The sequence below is a fragment of the Sus scrofa genome, chromosome 17 (assembly GCF_054392235.1).
Source record: "Sus scrofa isolate SSC_HxYL_T2T_F1_AM1 chromosome 17, Sscrofa_HxYL_maternal_Yorkshire_Landrace_v2.0, whole genome shotgun sequence".
Lineage (NCBI taxonomy): Eukaryota > Metazoa > Chordata > Mammalia > Artiodactyla > Suidae > Sus > Sus scrofa.
Window position 1 is genome coordinate 33,262,563 of NC_139399.1, and position 12,166 is coordinate 33,274,728.

At 46.4% G+C, this 12,166-nt stretch overlaps 1 protein-coding gene across 2 annotated transcripts in view; it reads right to left on the reverse strand.

Annotated features, from left to right (window-relative positions):
• Nucleotides 1–9,615, reverse strand: part of BFSP1 (beaded filament structural protein 1) — a 32,910-nt gene extending 23,295 nt beyond the window's left edge. For both annotated transcript variants that reach the window (XM_013985099.3, XM_085004527.1), the window contains exons 1-2: nt 9,197–9,615; nt 4,812–4,872 (exon numbers count right to left, since the gene is read on the reverse strand). In XM_013985099.3, coding sequence (XP_013840553.3) covers nt 4,812–4,872; nt 9,197–9,570 — 435 coding nt within the window. In that variant the 5' untranslated portion in view covers nt 9,571–9,615. The remainder of the gene's footprint in view (nt 1–4,811; nt 4,873–9,196) is intronic.
• Between the last annotated feature and the right edge of the window lie 2,551 nt (nt 9,616–12,166).

The following is a 12,166-nucleotide window of genomic DNA, read 5'->3' on the forward strand; positions in this document are numbered from 1 at the left end:
AGGTTCAATCCTGCTGGGGAGCACCTGAGAGACCAGGAAACTCACCTCTGAACTGCTGCTATGAGGGGGTGGACCAGCCAGGGACTTGGCTACTCTCCCCTGTTCCTCAGTGGCTGAGGTCACTCCTGGAGTGCTGATGCACACACTTCTGGACGGTGCCTCTTTGATCACAAACATCCCCACAGCTGGACAGATGCAGGGAGCTGCCAGTGTGCTCAGCGTGTCTGTGTGACCTCAAGGGTGGCCTGGAGTGGGGTTGGGGGGTGGGGGGTGGGGGTGGGTGGAGCACCAGCATCAAGTGCAAAGGGACCATCTATACTCAGAGACTCTGGCTTTGTGTCTGTCTCCTGAGATTCCCTGACAGTCCTTGGGAGGAAAAGAAGGAGCCACAGAAACAGAAGCCCTTGCTCCTGCCCACACCCACCACAGACAGGCTGTGGGGCTCAAGTCATTCAGCCTCACCAGGGGTTAGGATTAGTTGTACTTGGCCAATCTGGGCATTTAAAAAAATGTCAAAATTCAGAGTTCCCTGGTAGCTCAGCAGGTTAAGGATCTGGCATTGTCACTGCTGTGGCTCAGTTCACTGCTGTGGTAAGGATTGGATCCCTGGCCCTAGAACTTCCACATGCCGCAGGTGTGGCAAAAAAAAAAAAACAAAATCAAAATCCATAAGGCTGTTCTAAGGCTCCCATGAGGTCATGCAGGGACCCCTCCAATTCACTGTATTTGCATCCTGTCTTCATGATTTCTGCTATATCCAAAATCTACTATTAATCACCCTTTTTCAAACTGATTCATGTTTATTAACGTATATTTAAAGAGAAACTTTTTTTTTTCTTTCTAGGGCCACACCTGTGGCACATAGACGTTCCCAGGCTAGGGGTCAAATTGGAGCCACAGCTGCCAGCCTACACCACAGCCATAGCAACGCCAAATCCAAGCTGCATCTTCGACCTATACCACAGCTCGCGACAATGCCAGATCCTTAATCCACTGATCGAGGCCAGGGATCGAACTCCAATCCTCATGGATACTTGGGTTCTTAACGCACTGAGCCATGACAGGAACTCCAAAAGAAACTTTTTTATGTCACCTGCTGTAGAGAAAAGGTAATCATAAAAATAAATTCACAGTCATTAAAGAGCTGTTCCTTCATGCACCACTAAAGTCACCTCCCACTCCACCGGGGTCAGGCACCCGGAGAAAACAGATCAAGTGATCTGTAATAACAACTGGAACAGACAAGCCACATGCATCAGCATGTCATTTCACTCGCACTAGCACGCAGACCCACACCCGCTCCTATAGTGGTAGGAACTAGCATTGTTCCCATTTTCCAGATGAAGAAGCTGGGGCTCAGAGGGATGAAGCCACGCACCCAAAGCCTCACAGATTCTGCGCAGTAGTGAGACACATCCTATCCATAGGCTGCCCTCCTTTCCAGGCTGCGTGGCTCTCGTGGGGACAAGCCTTTCCCTGGACCCAGGGAATAGCCATGCCAATGGCCTGGGCTAGTCCTCGCCCACGTTCTTGGGAGCACCTTTCCCTGGCACCTTCCCAACACTCTCAAGGGGACTGATACCTCAACTGTCCACACTCTGCATCACAGTGTGACAGTGGTGAGACGTGGGAAGCTGTCCCTCATTCTTCATTTTCTCTCTACTGTCTTATTTTCCTACTGGGAATATACATATATACATTGCTGTTGTAAGAAGAGAAAAACAACAGAAGGTTGGAGCTTGTGTGTGTGTTTTGTTTTTAAATAAATAAAATGTCTTTTCCTTTCTTTTTTTTTTACATTACTGGTTTTTTTAATGATTTACAATGTTGTTGGTGCTTGTTTGCTTTTATGTTTTGCTTTGTTTTATTTTTTTGTCTTTTTAGGGCTGAATTCACAGCATATGGAGGTTCCTAGGTTAGGAGTCCAATTGGATCTACAGCTGCCAGCCTACACCACAGCCACAGCAACTCGGATCCAAGCCGCATCTGTGACCTACATCACAGCTCACGACAACAGTGGATCCTTAACCCACTGAGCGAGGCCAGGGATCCCATGTCCTCATGGATACCAGTCGGGATCATTACCACTGAGCCACGATGGGAACTCCTGTTGGAGCTTGTTTTTAAATCCAGTGTCACTTGCCACCAAGGGTCGAAAGAAGGACTAAGTTCTTTCTCTGCCTCCCTTGGGAAATGCCCAAGATGGCACCGTGTGAGCCAAGTCACAACGCAGAACCAAGTGGTGTTGGGGAGGGACTGAATTGGCCCCTAAGTGAGAGGGGTCAGGGTCCCATGTTCCCAAAGGCCTCAGCCGGTGGACGAGATGGTGGCCCCACCTGGCAGCCTGGGACTGCCACTGAAAACAGCATGGGGATGAGCTACAAGCGTCAGCTGAACAGCTGAGTGATGCCAGATCCTAATAAGACCCATATCCAACTCAGATTTCCAAACAGCCTTGTTTCCTGGCAACCTAACTCCGTGCACAGCCAATCACAGAGCTTGTGTGCTTAGGGCACCCCTGAAGCAGACACTCACCACCATCTCTGTGCTCACCTCTGGGCTGCCCTCTGTCCCAGTTGGTCTGAGACAGTTCAGTTTCTTATCAATCGAGCTGCATAATTACCGACAGCACCTCCTTCATGCAGCGTCCCGATTTGGACAATATCTTATATGCTCACACAGAGAAGGGCACAGAAGTATCATACAGCATACAACGCACACAAAGCAAACTTCAGTATCCCTAGTGTGTAGTTCTGATTTTCTCACCAGCTGGCAGAATAAGCCTAGACAACAAAGGCTGGACAAAGTCAGGGAATGGCAAACACTCTGAGTTAAACTTGAGCTAATCTTGAGCTAACCCTGACTGTCTGAAGACACTGCCTGGAGTTCCATACGGAGAAGAATCTTTTTAATGTATTTTATTGAAGTATAGTTGATTTACAATGTTGTGTGAATGTCTGCTATATAGCAAAGGGACTCAGTTACATAGATACACATGCATATATATATATATATATATATATATATATATGCATTCTTTTTCATATTCTTTCCCATTACAGTATATTGGATATAGTTCCCTGTACTATGCAGTAGGACCCTGTTGTTTATCCACTCTATATATAATGGTTTGCATTTGTTAACCCCGAACTCCCAACGCATCCCTCCCCCACCCCCTTCCCCCTTAGCAAACACAAGTCTGTTCTCTATGTCAAAGAGTCTGTTTCATAGATAAGTTCATTTGTGCCATATTTTATTTTATTTTATTTTGTCTTTCTGTCTTTTTAGGGCCACACCCGTGGCATATGGAGGTTCCCATGCTAGGAGTCTAATCGGAGCTATAGCCGCCAGCCTATGTCACAGCCACAACAATGCCAGATCCGAGCTGTGTCTGCTACCTATACCACAGCTCACCACAACGCCAGATCCTTAACCCACTGAGCAAGGCCAGGAACCAAACCCGCAACCTTATGGTTCCTAGTCAGATTCGTTTCCGCTGTGCAATGACGAGAACTTCCATTTGTGTCATATTTTAAATTCCACAGATAAGGGATATCATATGGTATTTGTCTTTCTGTGACTGACTTTCTTAGTATGATGATCTCTAGCTGCATCCACGTTGCTGCAAATGGCATTATTTCATTCTTTTTTATGGCTGAGTAGTATTCCATCTGTTGATGGACATTTAGGTTGTTTCCATGTCTTGGCTATTGTGAATAGTGCTGCAGTGAACATAGGGGTGCATGTATCTTTTTGAATTACAGTTTTGTCTGGATTAGGTTCCAGGAGTGGGGTTGCTGGATCATAGGGCAACCATGTAGAGAAGAATCTTAAGGCCACATCTGGGAACAGCAGGGAAGGGTGCCAGGTTTTATCAGCAATTCTGATGAGGTTATGGGTGGGAAGGGGTGAAGGTAGAAGGCAGCCAGGTATCCTGAATAAGCAACCCTTCAATTAACCAGTCCCCACTGGTCCTTCCCCTCTGACATTTAAGCTCTGAAATGACCAGAAAAGGATAATGTTTACAGCTGTTTGCCATCCCTGGTTTTGCCCAACCTCTGTGGTCCAGGATTATTCTGCTATTTGGCAGTCGAGGATTATTCTGCTATTTCCTGGCTACAGAAGAAAATCCAACCAGTAGGATGGTGATGGAGGTTCCAAAGAAGGAAATGCTCCTGCAAAGAACAGCTCCACACAACCTCAGCAACAAGGTGTGCAGCAGGAAGCCAAGGATCCTGTGCCTTCCTCGGGGTGACTATCCCTACTTCCAGAGTGAGGAGCTTGCGGGGAAAAGGAAATTTTATCCCCTGCCCTCCTGAGACTTTGCCTGTGAAGGAGCAAGCTCATGACCCTTAGACAACAGGATAAGTGGCATTGCATCCAAATAACCACTGCCAGGAGCAAGTTCTCTCCTAAATTTGGTGCAAACGACGCCCAATGCCCCAATGCTGGCACATCTGGAGAGCTGAGCAAGCCAATAAGCCTTACCATCTAGGGCTCTCTCACGAGATCATGTAGCTTATGGTAGAAGAGTGTGTGTGCGTATTTGTGTCTGTGTGTATATGGGTCAGTGTGTGTGTGTCAGTGTATATATGGGTCGGTGTGTGTGTGTCAGTGTGTGTATGTCAGTGTTGGGGGGGGGTGTGAATTCACTCACAAAGATTTAGCTGAAATGACCAAGTCAAGGAGAGTGACAGGAAAAAAAATACAGGAATTCTAAAAGCACACAGAGAGGTATGGGAAACACCATTCAGCCATTAAGCTCAGTTCTGTCATGAATCTACCCAAATCCAAGGACTGGCTCCGCTCACCTTGTTAAGCCGTTCGAGCATCTCTTTTAGCAGCAGTTGACACTCACACTCATTTTCATACCTGCAAAGGGGACACACAGGGGAGAGTTGGGCAGCTTCCATGATCTGGTACATGTTGGCCACATAAGCAACATTTTACTTAACCTGAGGTGAGTCCCACGCCCTCTCTTTAAGGAAAGCAGGAGCTGATGCCACAGTTCGGAGCCCACTGCCCCCAACCTTCCCCACATCAAGGCACAGTCAGGAAGTGCCACCATGAGCTCCGTACATGGGATGACCAGGAGGATTAAACAGAGCAGGAGTCACCCAGCCCAGAGGCCCAGCCCAAGCCCCTGGCACCACCCCCAGCCACCCAAGGATGAGAGAATCTGATCTTGGCACACCTGTAACCCAAGTGCAGCAGCAACACAGAGATTAGGAGGCTGCCCTGACAATCTACATCAAACACCATTAACCTGATCTTGTCTGGATATCCTACACTATTATATTTATGGACATGTGTCAGCTTTTCTGGATTACGCCATTTAATCCTCACAATATCCTGGAAGAGAGCAGTTATTGTTACCCAGGTGAAAGATGAGGAAACCGAGGTTGAGAAACTGGCCTGAGGCCACAGCAGGTGTTCCAAGTGCTTCACCTGCATCTCTGCAGCATCGCCCTGCCCATCAAAGGCCTCGTGGGGTCTGGTGGGCAGGGAAGGCTGGATGGGTCAGAGAGTCAGGGCCCCTGGGAGCAGCCCACAAGCTCTGATAGGGTGAGGGGATGCATATACCCCAGCTCCCTCGCTCTCAGCTAGAACAACTGAGGTGTGGTGCCCCACCCCGCAGGTGGGCTCCAGGGACCACAATGGTAACTTGTCGAATGATGCACTCAGTGATGGTCCCTCCCTTCCTGCCTCACTTCCTCACTCCCCAACTGGTGTGCCCTGAGGCCACCTCCCAAATAGGATACCTTCTCAGGCTCAGCTTCTAGAGGACTCCAAACACAGACAGGGGTGGAGTTAGGAGTCAAATGTGAGTCTGAAAACAAAACTGTCCTGAAAGCCACATCATGCTGCCTGCACAGAGCAGGGACATCCCCCCAAACTTAAACATGCCCAAGATACTAGAAGCAAGTGTATTTTTTTCTTCTAGTCAGCTTCTTCCCTTGACTTCTAAAAAATGGTAGCAATCAAGGAAACAGATCTTGAAATCATTCTACACAGAACAAATTTCCCCCAGGAGGAATTCCATTCCCTGAAGAAAAAGAGAGGATCCCTTCCTAAATGACTTCCCCACTTCATTCCCTATAAGTTGCTCCAAAATCCATTCTAACCTTCTTCCAGGAGTTAGAGCCCTTCATGTTTGGTGGCCATAGGGCTGCCTAGAAGGGAGACTACATTTCCCAGCTTTCCTTGCAGCTCAGTGTGGCCGTGTGACCAAATCCTGACCAATAGGATGTTAAGCATAAGTCTGAGATATCTTTGGTAAGAGATGGTATAGATGTGTCCTTCAGCCTCTCTTCCTCCACTCTGCCCCTGAAACACAGATGCCAGATGCCACCTTCTTGAAGGCCATGAAGAACCTTCTGGCCCTTGAATACTGTAGGGTGCCATACTAAACTGTTAGTCCAGACTTTACACAAGAAAGAAACAAAATTCTGTTTTGGATAAGCCAATATCACTTCGGAGTTTATTTGTAGTTGAAACTAATCCTAATTAGCATTTAGCTCAACCCACAAAGCATCGCTTTCTGTGACCCTGTACACCCATGCCATGGGTTCAAGTCAAGAACTTTACACTGTGAGAGGTGCTGGAAAATCTTGCCCCAGAATTAAAAGTCCTGGCCTCAGAGAAGAACCATTAAGCACTGTTCTAAGTGTTCCCAGTTCTAGAGTTACCCAAGAAGCTCAGCTATAACCAGTAAGCAAAACATACTTGCACAAGTTTTAGGTTTCACACTAGAATGTTCCATTTCATCAATCTCTTTTCTGTGTCTCTCTAATGGAGCCAGAAATTATTTTTTTAATGGTTAATTAGCTTGAAGAATAAAACTGTTAACAAAATCTGATTTTCTCATTGTGTTTCCCTGCTAGAAACATCCAAGAATTTCTATTGCTTAGAAACATATTTGATAAACATATTAAAATGATTTTCGTGCTGTAATTCTAGATATTAAAGGCAAGTGATTTCATTATAAAGAATTCATGATAAGACTTCATGATACATTCATACATTCTTAGAAGTGAATATAGAAGTGAATTCATAAAGTGGAATGACATAAAAAGATGTTAAGTTAAAATTCTCAAAGTTCCCATTGTGGCTCAGTGGAAACGAATCTGACTAGTATCCATGAGAAAGCAGGTTCGATCTCTGGCCTAGCTCAGTGGGTTAAGAATCTGGTGTTGCAGTGAGTTTCGGTGTGGGTCACAGACGTGGCTCAGAACTGCCATTGCGTGGCTGTGGTAGGTCAGCAGCTACAGCTCTGATTCAACCCCTAGCCTGGGAACCTCTGTATGTTGCAGGTGTAGCGCTAAAAAGACAATAAAAAATTCTCCCTTCCGCCTCTGCTCCTACTCCTTTATTCCAATAGGTAACCAGTGTCATTAGGTTTCTGTGTGTGCTTGTGTCCTCTTTTTCCTTGTGTAAGCAAAAAATCTCTACTTTTATTTTATTATTATATACATTATTAATTATTATATATAATTAATATTTTATTATTTTATTTTACTTTATTTTATATATTTTGGCAGCACACACAGGAATACGGGATTTCGCAGGCCAGGGATAAAACTACACCACTGCAGTTAACTAGAACCACACCAGTGAGTGACACTAGGTCCTTAACCTACTGAGCCACCAGGGAACTCCTCCTCTGCTTTTTAAAATAAATGATAATAACACACTACTCTTTTTTTTCTTTTTACCACTGCACCTGCAGGATATGGAAGTTTCCAGGCTAGGGGTCAACTCAGAGCTGCAGCTGCCAGCTTACGCCCATAGCCACAGCAAAGTCAGATCTGACCCACATCTGCGATCCACACCATAGCTTGGGGCAACTCCATATTCTTAACCCACTGAGTGAGGCCAGGGACCGAACCAGCATCCTCACAGACACTATGTCAGGTTCTTAACCACTGAGCCCCAATGGAAACTCCTACTCTTTTTTTTTTTCACAACTGCATGGTATCCCAATGCACGGATGAAGCACAATTTTATAATCTGACTTCCACTAGCAGGCATTTAGGCTGGTCCCAGGCCTTCGCTATAACAGATCATGATGCAGTGCATATCCCTATGGTCACGCCTTTCGACATCTGCTGGAGTATCAGAGAGTAAATTCCCTGAAGTGTCCACCTGAGTCAAAATGAACACCCATTCATAACTCAAAAAGATGCTGACAAATTACTGAACATCTTTCTCTTCAAATAGCTCTTCAGATCATGTTAACACATTAGTCAGTCTGTCAAAAAGAAAGACCAGGCCCAGAACCAGGGCTTCTGAAACTTCGATGTTTAAGTTCTTAAACTACAAATCACCTGGGGATCTTGTTAAAATGTAAGAGTCCGATTCAAGAGCCCTGGGGTAGGCCCAAAAGCCTCCATTTTTAACAAGCTCCTGGGTGATGGCAAAGTTGGGGGTCCATGGATCACTTTGAGTGGCAAGAACCTAAAAGACACAGATCGAAACAATTTCCAGGTGTCAGCTGGGATGCAGTGAAGGCCATTAGTCTTAGCATGCTCAAGACTTGAATTCCATATGCCTCGAGGTGGCCAAAAAAAGAAGAAGAAGAAAAAAAAGACTTGAATTCCAGTCCCAGGGCAGCAATTCACCTGCTGATTGACCTTGCCCCAAATCTCTACACTTTTGAACCTCAGTCTCCTCATCTGTAAAATGGGTGCAGTGCCTTCTATAACAGGATGAGGCTGTGAGGATTAAATAGCATTTATAACATAATTCAAGAATAGGCAATATTAATCTATGGTGACAAATCAAAACGCTGGGAGCCTGTGATCTGGGGGACTGGAAAGGCGGTACCAAAGATTGAGAAAGATTAGAAGGGAATTTTCTGGGGCAGAGGAAATATCTTGCTTTAGTAGTTGCGTGGGTATATACATGTCAAAGTCACTGAACTATGCACTAAAGATCTGTGCATTTTATCGCATGTAAATTATATCTCAATTTTAAAAAGTAAATGATACCATCTCATGTAAACTGTGAAGTGCCAATAAAATGGAAGCTAGTCCTATTTTAGGGAAACGCACCATGGCGTGCCCTCTGCGGGGACCGGAGACCGCCCTCCCACCCGCCTGCTCCCAGACTCCCGCTGCCTCTGTATGTCCCTCCCCCACCCCGCCAACACCCCACCCCAAACATCCCCCCACCCCAGTTTATGGCGGGCGCCTACTTGCTCCGGAATTCGTCCAGCGCGCGCTGAGCCTCTGCGCCCTGGCGCTCCAGCCGGGTGCGCTCGGCCGCCAGGTCCCGGGCGCGCTGGCGGTTGCCCTCCACGTGGCGGGCGAGAGCATCCTCGGGGCCGGTCAGCTCGCCCAGGCGCTGGAAGGCGTCCAACTGCCTCCGTAGGACAGCGTGGCGCTGCTCTAGCGCCCGGGCCCGCTGGACGTGGGCGGCCACGCGCTCGCCGAGTCCCTGCAGCGCCGCCAGGCTTGGCGCGCCCGCCCAGCCCTCCGTCAGGCTGTCCGACTCGGCGGGGCGCGGCGGCTCCTCGGCGCGCTCATATTGCTCCTTGCGGGTCTGGAAGATGTAGCTGCGCCGGTACATGGTTCCTCTGCGAGCCAGCGCGCACAGCCCGCTCCCGGAGGCCCCTAGCCGAGCCAGCAGCCCGCTAAATAAACATCGGAGCCCCCCCTACGCCCCCGCACCGGGCATGCGGCTGGGACGTTCCAGAGTCGACCAGCTATCGTTCAACGCTGCGCCCAGCCTTGAAAGAACAAAACAGCGGCAGGCCAGCTTTTGTGCGCTGGATTAGCGGTCCATAGAGCTTTTGGGGTTGGAAGGTTAAATGGGGCAATGAGGTTTTTGTTCCATGATTGTTAAAGCCTGTTGCCTTATGATTAAACGGAGGGTCAGGAGGACAGAAGAGCCCTGCCTTTCTTTTGACTGCTTCCTCCGAGAATTGCGAAGGAAGCTCAAGCTATCTTGTTCAACTTGGTGACTAGCTGGAGACCCCAAGGACCCCTCTCTCGTTCAGTCAAGCTCTCAATTCTCAATTCTTAGAACTTTCTAACAATCTATTTTTCCTGATTATTTAAGCAGTTCTTTTTCATAATTACAACAGGATGTTCAGTATCCCTCCTTATATTAGGGGTTCTTAACCATGGATGCAAAATCAAATGGCACCTCTTGATAAATTGTGAGGTGTGTTGCAAGTAGGTTCTTTTTTTTTTTTTATTTTCCCACTGTACAGCAAGGGGGTCAGGTTATCCTTACATGTATACATTACAATTACAGTTTTTCCCCCACCCTTTCTTCTGTTGCAACATGAGTATCTAGACATAGTTCTCAATGCTATTCAGCAGGATCTCCTTGTAAATCTATTCTAAGTTGTGTCTGATAAGCCCAAGCTCCCGATCCTCCCACTCCCTCCCCCTCCCATCAGGCAACCACAAGTCTCTTCTCCAAGTCCATGATTTTCTTTTCTGAGGAGATGTTCATTTGTGCTGGATATTAGATTCCAGTTATAAGTGATATCATATGGTATTTGTCTTTGTCTGCAAGTAGGTTCTTACCTATACTTGTACATGTTTGTAACAGATCTCTTTGTACCACAACTCAAAGACAGATGCACTGTTCTCATTATTGCTTCTCTGGCTTTCATGAGTTCTGATATTCTTTCTGAAGTGGGAGAAACAAGCAGAACCCCCCCCCCCACGCACACACACACTGGCGTGATAGATTCTTTGGGGGGCGGGGGCGCTACACCTGCAGCATATGGAAATTTCCAGGCTAGGGGTCTAATCAGAGCTGTAGCCATTGGCCTACACCATACAATCACAGCAGCACCAGATCTGAGCAGCGTCTGGGACCTTCACCACAGCTCACAGCAACCCTGAATCCTTTAACTCACTGAGCGAGGCCAGGGATAGAACCTGCGTGCTCATGAGTTCCAGTTGGGTTAGTCACTGCTGAGCCACAATGGGAACTCCTGGCATGAGAGGTTCTTTGAACCAAAGAAAAAAAATGCTTTCAGCCTAAAGATTTGATAAATTGGCCAACTCCGAGAGAACATAAAGGAATTTTTGCCACTATGTTTTGTTTTAATTTGTGTTATGTAAAGAAAGCTAGGCTTTGACAAATTTAAAAGCTAATTGGGAAAAAAAAGTAAATTGTTGGTGTCAAAAGAGATTAATAGCTTTGACAGGAATGTTCCTAAATATAAACATTTTGTTGTATCTGTAATTTTAAAAATCTTTACCAAAAGCCTATTTCCATTTAAAAAAAATAAGGATTAGCAGTACCATGTAATTAATAACTATGTATTACACATATTACACGTAAGATACTACAAATTAAGGTTATAGTTATTAAAGAGAAGAAAATTACATAGATCTTTGTTGGATTTCTTAGGGTTTATTATTTCTCCAAAAAGATGATAAGAATGGATTCAAACTGGATTGAATCTATACAAGGCCCAAAGTTGTGCCAGTCCTGTGTGGTTATTATTCTATTTTCTTTTTTTTTTCTTTTTTTTTTTTTTTTACATCTTTTGTCTTCTTAGGGCTGCACACGCAGTATTGGTTTCCCAGGCTAGGGGTCAAATCAGAGCTATAGCTGCCGGCCTGCACCACAGCCATAGCAACACAGGATCTGAGCCACATCTGTGACCTACACCACAGCTCAGGGCAACGCCAGATCCTTAAGCCACTGAGCGAGGCCAGGGATCGAACCTGCTGTCCTCATGGATGCTAGTCAGGTTCGTTAACCACTGAGCCACAATGGAAACTCCTATCCTATTTTCTTGTGTTAAGCCATTTAAAAACAGATTTTGTGATCAAATCAAGGAGTACCACGTGAGTATTTTCTATGGTATGGCACACATATACCACACTGATGGCATGTTTCAGGCTTCCTAGAGAGCAAAACCAACATAAAACCAGAGTTATAAAATCATTCCCTTTGACACCATGTATCAGTCAGGTATTGCAACAGAACAAAATGACCCCCAAACTAAGTGACAGACGAGAGTGTTTGTCACTACATCCCAGGTCTGCAGCTCAGCTGGATGGCTCTCCTGCCAGCTGCAGATCTTCCAGTCAGCTGGGACAGCAGCCCTGCTCCAGATGTCTCTCAGCCTCCTAGCACTAGCAGTGACAGAGGGACAAGAGCAAGCCGAGCCATACAAGCTTGTTCCAAAACT